This window comes from Arxiozyma heterogenica (genome assembly GCF_036370985.1).
Source record: "Arxiozyma heterogenica strain weizmannii chromosome Unknown scaffold_13, whole genome shotgun sequence".
In the NCBI taxonomy this organism is placed as follows: Eukaryota; Fungi; Ascomycota; class Saccharomycetes; order Saccharomycetales; family Saccharomycetaceae; genus Arxiozyma; species Arxiozyma heterogenica.
In genome coordinates, this window is record NW_027042666.1 from 448,392 (window position 1) to 469,270 (window position 20,879).

The following is a 20,879-nucleotide window of genomic DNA, read 5'->3' on the forward strand; positions in this document are numbered from 1 at the left end:
GCGAGGTGAGTGGCGTAAACAATTGAATGATGGAACTTTACTAACGAATAGAATGCAACTATACTTAGTTTTTTCCTTAGAAAATCATATTTTCTCTAATAAATAAAGTAATGACGTTAAACACAAGATAGTATATGTATATTAAAATAATGTTACAACGAAAATAGATTTTCAAAATTTTTGTGAATTTGTAAACTGCACCATTCATTAACCATGCTCAACACATGTCCATATCTTTCAATGTTCTCATATTTTACTGCCAAATATTTAATTGGCGCCAAGGGCGTCACAATATCCTTGATCAAATCAACACAATATTTTTGAAATTGCATGTCCGTTAATGGATTTATATTACCACTGTAATGTTGTAATGTAGGATTCCATAAGTCATTATTTCTTTTTGTTATTCTTCTAGCAATATACATAACCATCGCAGCTAATATCGATGGTTTAACACCAATAAATTTAGAGGAACAAATTGAATATTCAAGCAAATATTTAGCAATATTTCTTGTCTCTGTGTCGTAATCATCTGCTTTAGATATTCTCCTAACAAAATTCAATGGATTGGGCCAACCTAAATCAAATTTTAGAGTAGACAAAATAAAGAGTTCTGCCTTTTTTATACTTGTTTTAGAAGCAGCACCTGCTGTAATGTATGCATATTCAGCCAATTTCGGCAAATGTATTTCTTCGTATTTGGCGGCTATAAATAGAGCTGTCACTGCAACTAATTGTAATTTATCTGTTCCTACTTTTGTTGTCTTAGCCAAAAATCTATCCATTATATTTATAGCCAATAGCAAAGTTTCTGGAAAACATTGAAATTTTTCATGAACTTCAATTAGCCAATCAACTAGAATAGCCCTAACAGAAGGCCTATAATATGCTTGATTTGATTTTATGGTATAATTACGTTCAGGGACTGTGGCCTTCTCCCTGGAATAAAGATGAGCAAAAATATCGTTTGTGTATTCTACCACTAATAAAACATCATCCCTTTCACTAGAATCTAGATCCTTCCACAATTGTACAGGTTCTTTTACAATATTAATAGAACTAGTCCCTTCTTTTTCCTGTGAAACTGGATTCAAATTTATATCATCCTGATCAGTATCTTTCAGAATCTTTCTTTTTTTCACTGCTGTATATATTAACTCAGTCCCCTCTCTACGTATTCTACTTTTAGAGTCTTGTAGTTTTGTATCTTCTGTGGACTCATCTCTATATATTTGTGGACTAGAGTCAGAATTGGGACCAATGTCTGAAAGAACTGTCCTCTTCCTTCTTAAAGCCAGCTTATTACCCCCTTTTAAACTCATATTGGGCACTGATCTATTCAACTGATTCTTTCGATTATCCATTGCAACATCTTGAGACTCATTATTTTGCTGTTCTAGATTACTACTCATGCTTTATATTGAAGTACAATTCTAACTATGAAATCAACAGAAAAGGAAAAAAAAAAAATACTACTTATAGTACAAATTTTTTCTAGCTAAAAAGAAGATGAAATTGTCAGGGAGTGAAAAAGGTTGAATAGATTGTAACAATAAAATTGTGATATCTTTTTTTTGTATTCCAATAGTTAAACAATATATGTCTTAAATTTTGAAGATAGTAAAATAGAATTTATGTGAAATTCCCAATTGCTCGTCTATGGAACAATATAACTTTAGTAAAGAAGAAATTGTCAATGTTTTTTCAGTTGAATGTACAATCAATAAGATTTCGTCCCAATTGTTACTCTGTACTTTACTTCAAGTACTTCACTTTTACTTTAAGTATCTCTCTGCTTATAATCCAAAATATTTCAAGATCGCGTCACAAATTTCATATCGCGTATACAAAAAAAAAAAAAGAAAAATCTTCGAGAGAAAAACAGATAAACAAATAAACAAACAAATAAACTCCAAGTTTACGCGTCATTTGATTGCTTTCTTTCGTGAATCAAACTTCTTATATTTCTATCTACTGCCCCCCCCTTCATACCAATACTCTTATCGATAGCTATCAATTATTCGCAATAATTATATAGAAATGCAAATAGATTATATCAGAGAGAAGAAGAAACTGAAACTTACTTGCTTATAATTAGGGATCAGTAATCAGATTTTTTTATGACGATGACAATAACGATAGCAATAAAAAATATATGTATAACATGTCTTATATATATATATGTGCGTGTATGATGCTCAGACATATAGCATATATTATTATTTACAGATTCTAGTTGAATCTTATTTTTCTTTTCTTTCCTTCTCTTTCTGTTTCTGTATTCAACACTGTAATATGTCTCACAAAAACAAAAATAAACAAGTTTATGTTACTATAGACCTACTGAAGACACGTATTCACTTACTTAGATCATTATTGTTATAATTATTATGGATTGATACTTTTTGTAGCATCTTCCTGTTGTTTATCTATATCGTCTAAACTCAATTGATCATTAATTCTTATTTTAGCATTCCCTTCCTGTTCTTCTTCCTCTTTCATAATTTCTTCTTGTTCTTTTAGTTGTTCTAATTTTTGTTTTGGAGATGCATTATCCTTCCTAACCACATTTACCTTAACTTCATGATACAATTCGTCCGGTAAAGCAGTAAGGACATCACACAAGGAATCGTATAAAGATTTTTTTGAAGAGGCAGCACCATAGTTGTATGATGTGGCCATAATTAATAAAGTTGATGGGATCTTATCCTTTAATCTCATGTTCAACCAGACACGTAAATTCTCCCTTAAAACGGAATCATTTACATCTTTTATTCTGATACCCCTTGACGCACAAGCACTGCGCAATTCTTGTGAATTCAATTGTTCTGCATCTTCGTAATAGATAGAGAAGTCGTCCTTCTTTAAATCCAACATTTTATATCTGACACGATAACGCAAAATGACATCTGTACCAAAAGGTTGGATATTCATATATTTAGCAAGAGCAACTAAGTACGGTCTTGTTAAGTTATCCAGAACTGTATCATCTGTGTACAACCTAGCCACTTGAATCAATTGTTTGCGAGATTCAGGTTCACCATTCTCTCTGACATGTTTATAGAAATCATTAAAGATCTGTTTCTGTTCCTCAGTTATATTGCTTGGTTTAAAATGTGATTTATTTTCTTTAATCACTTCGGCTACCAACTCTCTTGTCTTCCTTAAATTTTCTAATTTAGACTGTTTATCCTTCTTGGATTCATATGTGGAAGGTAACAAATTGGGAAATAATTTTAATGCCACAGGTAACAGTAACTCAGCAAAGGGGATCAATACAAATGCTGCAAAGGGAACCAATCTGACAACATCTCTAGTAGTTCTCTTAACTTGAATCATTTCTCTACGAGTCAAGGAATGTCCGGCAAGCATTTTAGTAACTAGCTTATAAGATATTTTCATTTCAAAACCCAACAATTTTGTACCATCCCAATAATGAGACGCCTCCTTTTTGACTTTTGTCCATAATGATGGTTTTTGTACTTTAGTTATCAAAGTTGTATTACTCTCTGTCTTTGAATTGACATCACCAGAAGACTTCCTTTTCTCATTGGTAGTCTTCGTAGAAGTAAATCTAATAGATCCAAATGGGTATGTATTCAATATTTTATTCAATAATATTACATCAACCAATTGTATTTTTTGACCTTTTGATCCCTTTAGTAGATCTCTATTAATTACTGATACAGATAACATAAGATCTTATCTAATTTTTTTTCCTTATTTTTTATCCAACTTCTTTTTAAAGTGTTCCAAACCTAGTAGTAATTGTACTATATGTGAAATGAAGGTTAGATTACTTTCTTTTTTTTTTTTTTGGTTAAGACTCGAATGGACTGCTTAGCTTAATTTCACCCCATTCTTACTGCCAAAACAGTAATTATATACAATATTTCAATTTTATTTTTTTTTTCACATCTTTGAACATATTGTCAGCTTCTTTACGTATTATTATTATGATTATTATTATTCTAAATTTACATGGGGATAAGAAAAAATCGATACTGACTTTGCGAAGTCAAGCCACAACAATAGCGCATCTCGTTTTTATCTTTCCCGACAGCGGTCTTTTTTTCTATTTTCTTTGTTTTTCCTTTTTTTGTAAAATTTTCTTATTATTTTTTCTGGTGTTTTCTGTGTTGAGCCTAGAAACTTCGTGCATGACGTCGATTGGACTGATTGGGAAACCAGCAGACAGTATTTTAGGGTTGTAGTGATAGCTTTTGTATTTATTTACATCAAAGATATTTTTCTATTAGGGCTTAATCTTAAATTTCTCTAAACTTTAATAACTCCAAATACAGAGCAAAAGAGAGAAAAAGAATGAGAGATTCATTTGGAAAGCTAAACATGCTTAATTGATATTTTTCATTTCTAGCTGAGACTTAGAATTACATATGTAATCAATCAGAATACACCATTTTAATATTTTGAAAAACATTTAATCTGTATCAAATGACTGGATTCTGATATCATTTCATATACTACTTATTTTTTTCTTTCAGTTCATTATGTTACATTTGCAGCGTGATGCCTCTTACACAATTAAAATCAAATATAAATCATTGATATGAATTTCGACAAAATAATAATAATATCGAAACAGAGATGTTCAGAATTGCCTATGAAGAGTATCAATATTTTTTACAAGAATACATATTAAGTAAGAATTAAAATTACATCAATATAAAACAAACATATATACTTATTTTTAATAGAAAACAGTGTATATAAAATCATAATGTTATTACAAATTTACAGAAAAAAACACATAAAAAATATTTTCTTTTTACTTTTCTTATTTATTTATTTTCTTTTTTGGTTACATTTAAAATCTTTATTTTTGTTGAGAAGCAGCCAATTGCTTGTTTCTATTTGCTCTTAACAATGTCTTAAAACCATTACATAATTGAACCACACTTGGATAATTATAATTGACTAAATAGAACCCTGTATTAGTTAACTTAACATTCCATGTGTATAATGGCTTCGACGAATTAATCTTGAAATTAATGTAAAACCATCCAGGGTGATCGTAATTTAGACTAAAATAATAAACAGATTTATTTGGATTGACTTTAGAGTAATCTTCAATGAATTTTCTAACATCTTTAGCATTGCCACGTTTAAATTTTTCATTAGACATCATCTCATTCAATAATCTAACCTTATGTTGTAAATATTCCACAATCAGTTGATCCAAATCATGGTATCTTTGATTATCCACAATTAATACTCTACCTAATGCTAATGGATTTTCTTTATCTAACTCCTTAATATCTATATGTTCGAATAGATCCTTATCCAACTTCCAAGTAATTGTTAAATGATCGTCACCACGACTAGATTGTCTAATCACAAAATCACCACGTTCCTTACTTCTTAAATAATCCTCTGCTTGCTTGTGATTGAATGGGAAGTAATATGGATGATTAATAACACGATGTGTTCTCTTTTCACGTGCTCTTTCACTAGTAATTTTCTTTTCTTCCTCCATATCCTTCATTTCTTGCTTCAAATCCCATATAGATGGATCTTTGCTATAATTAATTGGAACATATTTATGCCTAATATCATTTTCTAATAACGATACTTCTGCAGATATATTCGGATAATCAATATAAACCACTTTAGCAGGATACACTCTACCAATTTCATAAATTTCATTTGGTGGTTTTCTATACTGCACACCAGCATGACGTTGTGCATTAACAGTACAATCTATACCTGAATTTGTAATACACTTAATATCATTATGCCAGAATCTTTCAACTCTAACAGGAACTATACAACCTTTGAAAAATGTCTTATCAGTTTCACCTGTTAATGCATAGAAAATCTCTTCACCTTGTAATGGATGGAAATCGTTTCTCAACTCTTCAAACCCATCTAACAATTCTAGCACGATAGTACTCAAATTGTTTAATTTTCTTTGTCCTGTTTTGGCTTCTAATTGCTCTGCATATTGTTCCAAATTTAATGACTCTAACTTGGTCCTACGATCCGGATCCTCTCTTAAGTACTCAATAAAGTCACTCATTGTACCTTGATCTTCCTTTTCAGCAATTACATCAGGATCATATTCAAGAGCATCAGCTGCCACTTTGGTAGCTAAATGATAATCTTCTGGATGAATTCTTGTGCTGTCTAATTGATCATATTCTAAATCTTCGTACCTTTGTTTCTTTTCATTCCATGAAACGTACAGGAAACCTGCACAGTTCATGAAAATCGTTTTATGCAAAATATTATGAGTAATTAATTGTTGACGAGCCAATAATGGTTCATTCAATCTATGTAAAGATTGAATAAAATCTAAAGATTTACGCTTACCAAAACCTGCGATGTATCTTAAACACTTGGCATAATAATCGTTATTTGTAGCTTTGTTAATCTCAACACCAACCAAATTAACTATATCCACAAATGCAGTTTCCAATATTTGTTCAAATATGTCCCTTGGTAATAATGATTGGAATGGGTGTATACTTAAGGATAATAACTCTTCATTAGTCAAATTAGCGTACTCTAATAATGGAGAATGCATATAACGAGCTAAACCAATACAATATTTAACCAAAGGTGGTTTATTTGGGAATTCATCAAGAGCTCTTTTTGAATTTTGGTAACGAAGGGCGACCTCATCTTCAACAAAAATAACAGGGATCGTATGACCTCGACTGTCAACAATTTGTTTCCTATGGATTACTTCTTGAACCCTTTTGTAGAATCTTTCAGTTTGAGGATTTGGACCATTAATACCAATAGCATTTGGTTGGCAATTTTGGATAATTTGATCTAAAACATCATCAAAGGCTGTTGGGCTTGCCCTATCAAAAGGATTCTCAGTAATCTTAAAATCTTTAACGAAATCTGTCTTACGATTCACAAAAACAGCAATAATAGCATCCGATCCAAATCTACCTTGCCCACATGTTAATGTCAACACTCTAGGGATTTTTGGTTCTTTCAAATTTGGAATAAATGGTGCTTGATCTAGTTTAGTCATAAATTTATGACGTACTATTTTAGCCACTTTCTTTTGGCATAATTTGGTTAAATCATCTTTAATTTCACGAGATATATCCACAAAGATAAGTGATAGTGCTTCTCTAAAAGCTTCCTTTCTAAATTTATTCCATTCGGTTGCTAATTCTGACGTATTAGTAGTCTCTAGTGCAATTTGAAAAAGATGTTCTATATATTGATCCTGAGAGGACATGTGTAATTTGATGTTCATTAAGTTCAAGGATTCTGCCTCTAGCATACGCAAAAATACATCTGGATCTCTTGCAAAATGTAGTGGAGTTCTATTTATAGCATATTTGATATCTTCATATATGGAACCTCTTTGAATTTCATTTTTACCCTTCTTAGTTAGCACAACATCAACTAAATAGTATTTATAAAAATCTGATCTGGCCTTCTCTCTTATCTTAATGTTCTTGGACAATTCTAATGAGTAATATTTCTTAACAGTGTCAATTGCTAATGCCTTATTCAATGTAAATATTTGAAGTTCTTTGGAATTTTCGTCAACAATGTTACTTATTATTTCTGCTGGTTTTAAGGATGCATGATCTTGAGGTGTATGAATTTGGTGTTGAGCACTAATGTTGTTGCCGACTTCTTCAGCACTAATACCAATCTCTTTGATAGCTTGATACAATGGACTTGCCTTAAATTTTTCATAGCTAGAACTCTTTAAATGTCTTTTACCATTGTGTTCTACTTGATTCATCATACTGGAGTTAATTTCTTTAGCATATTTAAATTCCAAATAGGCATGAATATCTTGTAATGCATTTAATTCAGCAACTGATGAAGAATTTTGATTTTGGAAGTAATCATCTACATTTGAATCATGAATGTTCAAATCATCGTAAAACTTCTTAACATATTTCTTTTTATTAATAATACTATGGAATTCAATATCTAATTTAACAATTTCCCACAAATCATCTTCTGATAGAGCAAATCCACCAGGTTTTCTGGATGTAATATAATTACGACGATATGCATATATGAATGGCACCTCTAAATTATCTTGAGTAACAAACCTAATGGAATGACCAATAGCCTCCTTAAATTCACTCAAGTCATATGAAGGCTCAAAATTTTTATCAACAGCAATCTTATCACTAATCCAGTTCTTCTCTAATAATTGATCCTCAACTGATAAATTACCATAATTTGATATACCAGCTCTAATCTCTTGATACCGCTCTGGTATATCAGTTTTTCTAATAACCATGTCTTCTTCTGTCAAAAGATTTTCCTTCAAATCTTCTAGATCAAAAATGTCTTGTAACTGAGATTTCTTTGAAGTTTTAACACCACTATCCTCATCTTCAATTTCTCTTTCTTCATCTTGTATATCCTCTGGTAAAATTCCTTGTTCCAATTCTTCATTTTCAATTTCCAGAGCCCAATCATAATCATGTCCATCACCAAATATATCGTACATCTCATCAATTTTCTCAGATGACAAACCTAATATTTTTGTTGGTTGTTTCAATCTTTGTTGTTGCTGTAATTTTCTTTCTTCTCTTCTTTGTTGTCTTGTTTCTTCATCCTCGTCTGAAAACTCGTCTTCTTCAATGAAGTCATCTAATTCATCTAGGATACCACCTTTACGAGTAGTCATATGTCTATTATCAACATCATCCTCATCTTCATCATAGCTATTCCTTCTGTTCCTAGATAAATCTTCTTCTTCCTCTTCATCCATATCGTCAGCAAAGATAGAATCTAATTGTGAAGTCCCTGTTGCCGTATCTCTGTTTCTATCACGAGAACCAGATTCGCCATCCACTCCATCATTATCCTCGCTTCCAACTCGTTTTAACCTTTTCAATCTGCTTGAACTACTTCTAGATTCGTCCGTAGATCTTTTTACACCTGCATTTTCCATTAATAGATCTAAATCGTCTTCAGATAAAGCGTCCTCCATCTCTTCTCTTTCTCTATTTCTTTTCTTATGTTTGCGCTTTCTTTTATTACTCACCGCACCAGACCCAGTATCGCCTTCGTCTTCTTCATCATCATCAACAATAAACCCTTCTTTGACTTTACGAGCTTCGTCTTCATCATCATCTAAATTATCGTCCTCTTCAGAAGAATCGAATACATTTTCCTCATCTTTCTCGTCACTAGGGATATCATCATCGTCGGCATGGTCAATAATTTCCTGCTCCTCGTCTCGTTTTACTATTTGATCGTCGTCCATGTTCTTTTATTTATGTATATGTATACTATATGGAACCAAAAGAAAGACCCTTAAAGATTATATTAATATAGTTATGTTAATTTTATTTCACTGTTATAACTAAGGGTAATAGTAAAAAAATTAAAATGGGTAAAAACTCTCTATATGTTGCAAGTATAATTTGAACTCTCTATTTGAAGCTTAACTAAACTGAAAGAAATTGTAGTGATCTAAACCAACATTATTGAAGTGCTTTTGATTAAATTTATTTTAGTATAAATTTTTCACTCTCTTTAATTTCTAAAATGGAACAAACAAAAAAATGAAAGAAAAAAAATATATAAACTCCAAAAAAAAAAAAAAAGAAACGACTGAAAAGGAGGGTAAATAAACTAAACCCTAGGTCTTGCCATTATTGAATTACTAATATATTTTACTAATTACTACGAATATCATTTTTTTTTCCTTAAAGACACATAAAAAGGATATAAAATATATAATATATAATATATCTGAAGCAAAAAAATGTTGAACCATAGTCTTATTTGATGTAAATTTTTACAAATATGGTACATATGTGTATATAGATGAAATATTATTATTATTACTATTGACGGTGGTTTAAGCTATACATATGTATATTCATGCATCTGTGTCTGTGTATAACAAAGAGCTTTTTTTTTACTTTCAGTTTATAAGTGAAAAATTATTTATATTTATCTGGTGGCACTAAATTTGCATCCATATCATTACTTTGTTCTTGTAATTTTATGGTTTCTGACATATTACGCTCCGCATTTCTATCATCGTCCTCAGTTTCATTATCATCATTACAACAGCAATTAGTCTCTTGATTACTATTACTATTATTATTATTATTATTATTATTATTATTATTATTATTATTATTATTATTATTATTATTATTATTACCGCTATTTACTGGAGCAATGCCTTCATTATTAGTAGCTGGGATATTATCATCCTTTGCTAAATTTGTAACAGAGATACGTTTATGCCTGCCACATTTACAATTATTGCCACCACCACATTTATTAATTCTATCCAATTCTCTTTGAATTTCCCATCTATATAAAAGCAACGTTTTACAACGATTAAAAAATACTTCAGATAAAGACAACCCTGTTATCACAGCAAAGACGTAAGTCAATACAAATGACATGGCTGCAAGCATCAACATGTAAATAATCATTGTTGATGTAAATATTATTATGACTCTGATAAAGTCATGAATTAGATCATTTAGGTTAGGAGCAAAAATATCAAATAACAAGTTTGGCATTTTTGGTAAAGGCCGTGTTAATTGTAAACCATTATTATCTTGGTACACTTGTGTAACATCCGAATCATATTCTGTTTTCTGACCATTGGAGAAAAGTGATGAGTTATCATCGTTATCGTCAAGAGTTTTGTTAATATTATCACTATTATTTTGTAGAGATAAAGCACTTTCCAGCTTTTTTGTCTTATTCCACTTCTTAAACCAACGGATCTCAAGAATCCAATTCAAAAATAACAAAAATTTATAGCAGAAGGCAGCCGCTAAGATAAGTACAAAGATACCAAAGGCATCAGCCTTGGTATTTGCATATAATTTTTCAAATACAACTGGATATTTAGCATATTTTCTAGTTAGATAATAATTCATACCCATATGTGAACTCATATCCATGCTCATATCCATACCTGTTGATGAAGTTGTAGTGCTGTCACTGTTGCTACTAGATGAAGAACCACTTTGGCCGTATGTAGATCTTGATTGCATGATCATATTCATTGTAGAACTGCCCATGCCCATCGACATTCTAGAATGATCGTGACTCATTGAGGACATGGCGGTTACCATAGTAGAAGCCATTGTTGTTAATGTAGTAGATACAAGGGAACTCATTGTCATGCTTGAACCACCATTGTTCATATGCATAGCACTATTATTTGTAGTCATATTTTAAATATTTAATACTTTTTTATAATCAATTCTTTAATAAGGGGTGATATGATACAAATGAGAATGTGGTTTTACTTCTTATAATATGATGGTTAGAAAAACTAACAAGAAGGCAAAAAGAAAATAAGAAGAAAAAGTATATACTATAATAAGTTAAGGTCCACTCAACAGTTATATATATATATATATATATACGTTTACGTATATTTGTAAACGGCTTACACAGAATATCAATGCATAAATTTACTTCTACTGCATTCTATCGGTTTCTTGATAAAAGGGATGGAATTTCTTTTAAGGTGTGCATATCTCTGATATCTTCAAGCAAATTTCAGAATTGTATTTTTTTTTGTTTTTCAAAATTTTAAAATTTGCTCGAGCAAATTAACTCGGACTATGGAAGGAGAGAAAGAGATTCAGGAACGGGACGGCTAGTCGAGAGAAACCAACTCTCTTATAGGGTGCTGTTTTGAGAGCACCTACACACACAAGCACATATATGCTAGCCATTTAGTGTTGAAGAAGAGACAAATATATTGAATAAAAAATGCTAAGTAAAATACGGGGGTTTTTGCTAGTTTAGCTTCTCGACTTTTGATAATTTTTCAACCAATAATGCGGAAAATCACCATCTTTATGATATGTTTTTGGTGATTCTAATTGATTTAACGGTGAAATATTTTCTACATTATATTGAGTAACATCTGCACTTACAAAAGAGGGCAACCTTCTATTTATACCTACTTGTTGAACTATCTGTGACACAGATTGTCCAAATTCTTTGACTAAAGCATTGCAAAATTTCCATGTTTCACCTCTTGAAGAAAAATATTTTAACAATAATTTCATTAAAGTTCCTGGGGACCCATTTGATTTCGCAACTAAACTTTTTAAATCTTCTTGTTTTATTGTAAACCCTTTTAATTTTAAAAAAGTTTCAATTTTTAAATATAATTGCTTCTCAGTAATCTCTTCCTTATGTAATGGACTCCTAACCCAGATCGATATTTTACACCTACGTCTAGAGTTAGGACTTAAATGTTCCTTGAAAAATTTCATATATTCTCTTTTGGATAAATCTTTCACCACGTTTCTATCTACTAACTGGTGTCCTTTAGCAAAAGTATTGTCACCATGAACAATTTGATTAAATATATGACAATGATCTTTTAGTTTACGTCCATTTATTATATCACGAGGCCCATGACTAATATCTGCAGGAATCTGTGTCATCAAATCCCTTGGACCACATGATGTTTCTTGAACACTATCATTATCTTCTTGTTCAATCATTCTGGCAAACGGTTCTAAAAATTCTATCAAAAATTGTTTTGTTGTTAACTGTCCCAAAATGACAGTCTCTAAAAAAATTAAATACTGATTAATTTGCTTCTCCAAGGTGTCAGGATCACTTGATGACATCACAGTTACATGTATTCCTATAGTATCTATCAAAATCCTCATTCCACCTAAAACCACATATCCTATCTGTTTTTTATATCTAAGATTGGGAACTAATGTTAAAGACATAATATATTCTGTAAATTTAGTCAATGTATAAGCATATGAGTCATAACGTCCACCTGTTTGTATAAAGTATACTACACTGTTGTTACTATCTCTAGCTTGACTAAGGTACTCCACATAGTCATTTGTACCTGGAGATAATCTTGCTGTGGAAATAAATTTTTGCTCTGATGGTGTATCACACTGGCTCATATTTAAGTGATGTGTTAAGTTGTTATCCAACAAAAAATTAATTTTATCTACTATATAAAGATTGTTACTTTGAACAAATAATTTCAAAAATGTATTATTCCCAGATCTTTGTAGAAATTCGTTTAAAAAGAATTTAAACTGATTTATATTACTGTTGGCTAAAGCCTCTAATCTATCTTCCACAGTCCACATATTTCTTTCCATGACAACTAAAAGCCCCATAGAGGCAACTTTTACAGGTATATCGGAAAGTGCTTTGATGTACTTTTTTTCCACTGTATTTTTGGCATTATTAAATATTTTCTCACTAAGTAGTTGATCATTATTCATATTATTTAGGGACTTTATAGTATTGGTAATTTCTTTAACAATTTCAGGTAACCCTTCATTAAAGCCAGAAATAGTAAAACTAACTTTGACTTGACCCTCCGGTGATGCAGTAATTTCATAAGTATATCCTAACTTCAAAGCAGGATATAATTTATAGGATAAAAATAAATCTATAATTATTACAAATATTTCCAAATAAATTGTATTTGTGACACTAGGCGTTAAATTTAATGATAACAGTTCAAAACTTACAATACTCTTGTTGTTATTGTTAGTCCTTAATTGATTATTATTACTTGAAATATCTTTATGATTATACATATCATTTAATGGAGACACCCACATTTCGTAAAATATTGATTTATTAATCAAACATGGTTTTTGCTCTTCTCTGGAATCTAATTTTAAATTGAGTTGCAAAGTAGAAAACCGTGAACGTAATGAGCACTCTCTGAACAAATTTTTTAAACATAAAATCTTAGAGATATAATTTGGCAGAAAGATATTTGTTTCGGATAGATATAAATTAGAATAATTATCTGCTATCTGTAAACTGTATTGTAATATTATTTCTTTGAAAGATACTTTTTCTAGTAAATATTGAAATCCATAATATGGATCGGTGTCAAAATGTTGCTTCTTATTTAATAACATAAATGTAAGATTCTTAACAGATACATTTAAAAATAATATTTTTAAATTATTTGCATTAATAAATTCCTTTAGAAAACTTTGAAAAGATACTGCTTGTTTATACCACCAATCTGTAACTCCTGATAGATCATCAATCTGCTCAGTATTAAGATCAATTAACATTGGTGACATCTGGAATAAGTATTCTAATTTTATCTCTGACAAATCTGTTTGTAAGAATTCACTTAAATTAGAACAAAATTCTAAAGCAGAAATTTCTTCCTCCTTATATAAATAATTGATATAATCAATTAGTGTAAATTCATAAAGGAGAGAAGCAATTTTTTTGGTATACATTTTAGATATTAATTTTTTTGTATTTTCTAGTATTCCATAAATTATATCTAAAATATGATTTGTACCAACTATTGTTAGTGAAAACTCTAATGTTAAACCTAAGTCATTAGTGGTAAAGATAGATCTATATGCAATACATTCATCTATCCAACCTTTTTCTTTAAAATTATAATAAAATGATCCAATTGATTCATCTCCAAATAATTCACACCAAATTAAGCCAAATACTTTAATTTGCTTACTAGAGAAAATTGAATCCTTGTTTGACACAGGAAATAAAAATCTAATCGTAGGGTGTTTATCGGAGTTTATAATAATAACATTTGGATCATTTTTTTTAAAACATGGTGTTGCTTTATACGTTTTACTCCATTGTCTAGACAAAATGTTTGATTTTTTAATCTTAGTAATTCTTGGTATATTTGTATTATGCGGTTTTCTCAAGGAACCTAATTTAGATCTATTTTGTAAGAATGGATATGCCTTAATGTTACCAAACTTGGTCACTGCTAATTTAGTTAACATATTTACAGATTGAGGTCCTTTGATTACCAACGTCATATTTGTAGCAAAAAAATTTTGATTAAAATATTCTATTAATATAGATTTTAGGTCTGAGCCACTTATTTTACTTAAAGAAGTAATATCACCAGTTGAAAACTGGTGAAATGGATGTTCTTTATAGCTTAATAGACGTGTACCATGATAAAATATTTTGTCAATATTGGAAATATTACTGTCATGTTCACTTTGAATGACATAAAGTTCTTTATTCAATAAATTAGTTGAAAATAATGGGTTGGTAAAAAAGGATGAGAAAATATCCATAGCAAGATCAAATTCTAATTCCCCATTAGTATTAATATTTGACATTTCAAAAAAGAATGTTGTTTGTTCACCAGTAGTATATGCATTATGTGTCCCATTATTTTTGGCCAATATTTTATGATACAGATTTGGATCTGGGTACATTTTTGAACCTGCAGCAAAAAGCATATGTTCACAAAGATGAGCCACACCTGGTGTTCCTTTAGGATCATTATGACTTCCAGTTGCTACAGTTAGAGAACACACACTTGACAAGTCATCAGGATCAGAAATTAATAAAACAATAAGTCCATTAGGAAGCCTACATAATTTATGACCTCTGTGACTGTATGAAAAAGGAATTTGGTACTGAATATCAATATTTTCAATTTTAGACCAAAGAGACATAATCTTTGGACGTTAGCTATCTTAATATGTTGTGTGGTTGTTTAGTATCCCAAAGTTTTGGAACTCTTTTTCTAAATTAATTATATTAAATGTCAATCAACCTTTTATATGTATCTTTATAATCCTAAAAACATGTAAATTACCAAAAATGGAAAAATCTGAAATTATGAAACTCTAAGTATTTGAAGATAGAAAATAAAAATAAAAAAGAATTTAAAGTGGAGTAAAAATGATGAAGAAGATCATAGTATTCAGTAATAAAAAAGGAACAGCCATATAGTAGTATGACTATTGATCTATAAGAAATAAATATATTGTTGTCATTTTTTCTTTAATTAAGTTTAAAGTAAAGGGGGAATTATTTTTTTTAGATATACCAATACTTAATCTGTACAGATAATTGACTTAATATAAAATATCCTTGGCATCACCTATTCCCACAATATATTAGTCCTTATTTTTATAGCATATTTTGTTTTATCCTTATATTTTATATATAGATATTTTAATTAGGATAGAGAAGTTTGTCCTGATTATTGGTAATTAAGAGAATAGCAAAAAAAATCAGAAAATTTTTGTCTCTAGATCTATTTCTAATAAACAAATTATAGATATTTTTGTTTATTTCTTATAAAATCATATGAAAAAAATAGAAAAAAATATGTACTATTATGAAGCCAATGTTCATTTGGGGGAAAGAAGTGTTTTTATTCATAGTTCATTAGAATATAAGGTTTATTCTAATGTTAGAAAAGAAAGATTAACCCTATTTTTTTGTTGTCGTTTTAATTAACTAATCAGTTAATTAATCAAATATTCTATAAGAAGTTGTTTATTGTTTGTTTTTTTGTTGTTTTTTTTTGAATCTAATTTCATAAGGACAGGTATATATTTTTATAAAACATTTAATGGTAACTAGAACATCAAAAAAGATATATGCAATCAAGAGAATATTTCGTTTTAGTTTGTATCAATTGCTAGATGGTGTTATTTTGTTAACATCCACCCATCTAAAGCTTGTCAGACCTGTATACAAATGAAGCAGAAAATAAAATTAAATCTATGCTTAATGAGTCGTGAAATTAGGCCCTAAAAAGAGAAAAGCGAATGAGAACGACAAAATCCGAAGTGCCTCGGCCGAACATTTAACCATCAAAACAGAGGAGTTCACAATTATTATTACTTTAGTTGGTAAATATTTCTGTATAGGAGTGTCAAAACTAACTTGGAAACGATGATCTATAAATGTTCGGCCGAATTTGCTTCTTTCGTTGTTCTCTTATTTTTCCAGCCATAGAGTAGAGAAAGTTATAAAAGATTGCTTACGTTTGGTGAAGCCTGAGTATTTGGAATATGTCGAGATAACAAACATAGGACGGGGTTTTTAAGAAAAAAATTATTTATAGAAGATTAAGAGTCTTATAGTACCCTGTGTTTTATTCTAAAGAGCTAACTGCTTTTTCTCCAATAAATTATCCATATATCACTATAAACAGGTACACTAGAAACTAAAAAAAAATGTCTCGAACCTCAGATATTGTTAATGATTTAAGACAAATCCAGACTGGTTATGGTTTAATGAGTTTAACTTGGAGACCAGAACCAATTCCAAAGGACATTGCGTTTGTTTCTATGAAACGTGTTATAGATATAGCATTAGAAAGAAATACCAAAGCATTTTTCAATGTAGGTGAATTTTATGGCCTAGATAAGATTAATTTAATATTAGTAAAAGAATTCTTTGAAAAGTATCCAAACTTAAGACAACATGTTATCATATCCTGCAAAGGGGGCGTTGATGACAAAACTTTATCTCCAAAAGGTAAATATGCCAGTGTTATTGAAAGTATTGAGACTTCTCTAAAATATATTGGTGGCTACATTGATATCTTCGAAGTTGCTAGATTAGATACATCTATTTTAAAGGAAGGAGAAGTATATCCATATGAATCTTTTAAAGCTTTAGCTGATAAAATTGAAGAAGGTAGAATTGGTGCCATTTCTCTGAGTGAGGTGAATGAACTTCAAATTCGATCCATTCATAATGATTGGAAGAAATATTTGGCATGTGTTGAGGTTGAGTTATCCTTATTTAGCACTAATATCTTATATGATGGTGTTGCCAAAGCATGTAGTGATTTGGGTTTGGTTATCATTTGTTATTCTCCATTAGGAAGAGGGTTATTAACTGGTCACATTACACCATCTTCTACTTTCAAACCAGGTGATTTTAGAGCGGTTCTTAAAAGATTCCAAACCGATTCCTTGATCAAAAATCAGGTGTGCATTGATTTCTTGAATAACATTGTTAAAGAACGCCCAGAAGATCAAAAATGTTCTTTAGTTCAATTGGCCCTTGGTTGGGTCAAGTATTGGAATAGTAGAGAAGAATTTAAAGGCGCTAAATTCATTCCAATTCCCTCTGGATCTACTGTAGATAAAGTTAATGAGAATTTCAATGAAGAAAAGGGGAAGATTACAGAAAAAGAATTTGAAAAAATAAATGAATTTTTGAAAACGTTTCAAGTTGCTGGCGATAGGTATGAAATGGCAATCAATTAAAGTCCTCTTTTAAGCGAATGGATAGAATTCTTTATGATATATATATATATATAGGTAGTCCTATCGGTAATTATTTCAGACCAAGTTTTATCCATATGGGGATATAAAGCAACAACTCTCTTGATATTGTCAGTATTACTTTGTTCTCCTACCCTTTTGTATATATTTACGTATGTCTTATACTTAAAAAAGAATAAAAAAGTAATGGTATATGTAGTTTAAAATTGTGTTTTTACATAGGAGAGATCGTTGATACCAACTATATAAGTAATAAATATCTATAAATATATATAAGTGTCAATGTGTTAATGTGTTAATGTACATAGGTGTTTTAATATTTTGTACTGGGTTTTTTAAGTCTACGTCTCATTATTAGAGAAATAATTAATATTATACGATTCAATTTTTTACTTAATTCACCTTTAAAGGAAAATAAAAGACCTTGTACAAGAACACCCTTAGTTAACTGAGGTAAAAGTCCTCTCCAAAGTCCCTTTAAACCTTCATTTTTCAAAAGATATAATAAAACTTGTTGGAAATTTTGATATTGTGAACCAACACTTTGTAAAGAAGCTTTTGCAACAATTAAAGGTTGAGTAATGATAGTAGAAATACATTTGGATATGACACCTAAGATAAAATTTTGTAATGGAGACATTGAATCGGTGCCCAATTGCTCGCTAGATCCAAATATGATTTTTTTTAATCTTTGATATGCTGTGTATGTTATGGAGGGATTTAGAGTTAGCATAAGCCCAACTTTTAAACCCTTCCAAAATACTTTAATGTCACCGTTGCTTTCTTTATATAAATCTTGAACTACATTAGTTATTCTTGAATCTTGTGAATTTTTAGTGGTCTGTTGTCTTGTAGTAATGACAGCAATTGGAGTAGTGAATATTTGTGACATTGTGGCAGCAAACACACCGATTGTTAATTCTTCCAAAGTAGAAATCTTCAAAGGTTTTGAAATACTTTGTAATTTAAAGTTAATATACTTTCTCCTTATTAGAGTATACCAAAAGAAATAACAAAAATTCATAATAAAAGTACCAAAGATAGAAGTAGCGCACCCTTGGTAAAGCCCTTTCAAACCTTTTGTTTGAATAATGTGTTTCATACAGTCAATAATATTTTTGTATTGTTTATGATCTGTCTTAAATTCTTCATCTTTTTCTTTGTCTTCCTTATATAACTCTTTATGATGATGCTGGGTTTGGATTAATGTCTTGGAGAGATCTAATGGGTATACAACAGTATTCGCTAAAGCAGAGGCAATGGCACCAGTAATTGCAGATTCCAAAGTAGCCATTTTTTCTTTATGCTTACGGTAGAGTGTGATTAAAAAGTTATCAGCTCGTTGTTTGAATAGATATTATATCTTAATGTACTAGGAGAGTAAGGTCAAGGATCAAAACTCGTTGTAGTCGTAATCATTACTTTACAACTTAAAATATTATTGCTTTTCTTCGTTTTTTTTTTGTTATACTCTTGAATATCTAGAAAAATAATCTTTTGGATTTTAATATTTTGAGAGATAAAGAATAATAAAACATAAAATATACATATATGCATATATTATGAAGGAATTTTACTATGTGTTGACGAGTTATTAGCTTTAAAGCTTCTTTTGCTGGTTGAAATTTAAAAGAAATAATACGTCAAGCTAATAGATACATCAGGTTTCATCTCTGAAAAATAAAAAAAGAGATTTATTATATTATGGTCTTGCAGATAATTTTATATCATGAAATGGAAATCGAGATCATATTTCCAGGTAAAATTTGAAAGAGAGAATATAATGTACTCTTAAAGTATATTATATGTTCACATATATAGAGAGAGAAAATAATAGAAAGGAGATAAGTGTCATTGTTACTAATATTAAAATCCATTAGGTGAATTTCTAATATTTTTACAGAATTTACAGAATCTGGTATACAATATGCCTAAGTCTAATACTGTCACTCAGTTCAGTAATATTATAGTCATTCATAAGCTTTTTAGAGTATCCTAGCCATTTCCTAGTTGGTATTGTGCTTTTCTTTTTTTATTAAAGTTTGTTAGTGTCAAAAAAATAAAATGTTTTATTTGTTACTGGTTTCAGTAAATTCACTAATAATGACCAGTTGTTTAGTTTTCCAAAAACTATTGTTCATCAATATGCTCTTCAAAATTCACAGATTAGGTATCAGCAATAACAACAAGTTCATTCTTAGTTTTTATTGGAAAAAGAAACAAATAATTCCCTTTGATTTGTTTGATCAGTCAAATTAGACATTATTAATAAATAATTATACCCAACTCCTTGTTATTTGTTGTTATTGCGTCTCGTAGGTAATCACAACCAAAAGTGAGATATATTTCCTTTATAAAGTACTTAAAATATAGTAATGACAAGTTATAGATTTAGAAGAGCAAAATGATTAGATAGGAAAAAAACCCATACTCTTGATTGATTTAAATAAAATTTTTATAGGGAAGAGGCACAATACTTATGAAGAAATGGTTTGACGCTTTCACGTGGGCCATTAGTGACTATTATATTACTCACTAGTAAGGATGCTAAATAAAAACCTTGAAGGCATGGGACTCAATAGTATTTACTAACAATGTTTCTTAAGTGAAATTTATCTTTTATTCTATTAGCTTGCTTTCTTTCTATCTGGTATATTAAAGATTTTAGCATAAAACTAAAATATAACAAGCCATAGAATATAAAAAAATAAAGAAAAGTTTTTTTTTTATTTCTTTGGATTTATTAGCAGATATTTTTGTCTTGAATAACTCTTTATGATATTAATTTTGAGTTTTAGTACAGTAGTTCTAGCATATAATGGCCACATTACCCAGATAAACATAAGAGAAGCTTAGATATTTCCCTGT

General features: G+C 29.8%; 7 protein-coding genes across 7 annotated transcripts; 1 reads left to right on the forward strand and 6 right to left on the reverse strand.

The window, feature by feature from the left end:
* Positions 1 to 152: 152 nt before the first annotated feature.
* On the reverse strand, positions 153 to 1,412 carry CLB5 (B-type cyclin CLB5; the record flags this gene model as incomplete). Its single annotated transcript, XM_064857483.1, has 1 exon — positions 153 to 1,412. One exon carries the CDS (start codon positions 1,410 to 1,412, stop codon positions 153 to 155), a length of 1,260 nt encoding a protein of 419 aa, XP_064715789.1.
* Positions 1,413 to 2,388: 976 nt separating this feature from the next.
* On the reverse strand, positions 2,389 to 3,696 carry YLH47 (Ylh47p; the record flags this gene model as incomplete). Its single annotated transcript, XM_064857484.1, has 1 exon — positions 2,389 to 3,696. One exon carries the CDS (start codon positions 3,694 to 3,696, stop codon positions 2,389 to 2,391), a length of 1,308 nt encoding a protein of 435 aa, XP_064715790.1.
* Positions 3,697 to 4,837: 1,141 nt separating this feature from the next.
* On the reverse strand, positions 4,838 to 9,229 carry SPT6 (chromatin-remodeling histone chaperone SPT6; the record flags this gene model as incomplete). The annotated part of the gene is made up of 1 exon (XM_064857485.1): positions 4,838 to 9,229. The coding sequence occupies one exon, from the start codon at positions 9,227 to 9,229 to the stop codon at positions 4,838 to 4,840; it is 4,392 nt and encodes a 1,463-aa protein (XP_064715791.1).
* A 685-nt stretch (positions 9,230 to 9,914) lies between these two features.
* Positions 9,915 to 11,174, reverse strand: CTR1 (high-affinity Cu transporter CTR1; the record flags this gene model as incomplete). The annotated part of the gene is made up of 1 exon (XM_064857486.1): positions 9,915 to 11,174. One exon carries the CDS (start codon positions 11,172 to 11,174, stop codon positions 9,915 to 9,917), a length of 1,260 nt encoding a protein of 419 aa, XP_064715792.1.
* A 582-nt stretch (positions 11,175 to 11,756) lies between these two features.
* On the reverse strand, positions 11,757 to 15,431 carry AXL1 (Axl1p; the record flags this gene model as incomplete). The annotated part of the gene is made up of 1 exon (XM_064857487.1): positions 11,757 to 15,431. One exon carries the CDS (start codon positions 15,429 to 15,431, stop codon positions 11,757 to 11,759), a length of 3,675 nt encoding a protein of 1,224 aa, XP_064715793.1.
* Positions 15,432 to 16,949: 1,518 nt separating this feature from the next.
* On the forward strand, positions 16,950 to 17,993 carry PWA37_000829 (pyridoxine 4-dehydrogenase; the record flags this gene model as incomplete). Its single annotated transcript, XM_064857488.1, has 1 exon — positions 16,950 to 17,993. The coding sequence occupies one exon, from the start codon at positions 16,950 to 16,952 to the stop codon at positions 17,991 to 17,993; it is 1,044 nt and encodes a 347-aa protein (XP_064715794.1).
* A 331-nt stretch (positions 17,994 to 18,324) lies between these two features.
* On the reverse strand, positions 18,325 to 19,305 carry ANT1 (Ant1p; the record flags this gene model as incomplete). The annotated part of the gene is made up of 1 exon (XM_064857489.1): positions 18,325 to 19,305. The coding sequence occupies one exon, from the start codon at positions 19,303 to 19,305 to the stop codon at positions 18,325 to 18,327; it is 981 nt and encodes a 326-aa protein (XP_064715795.1).
* Between the last annotated feature and the right edge of the window lie 1,574 nt (positions 19,306 to 20,879).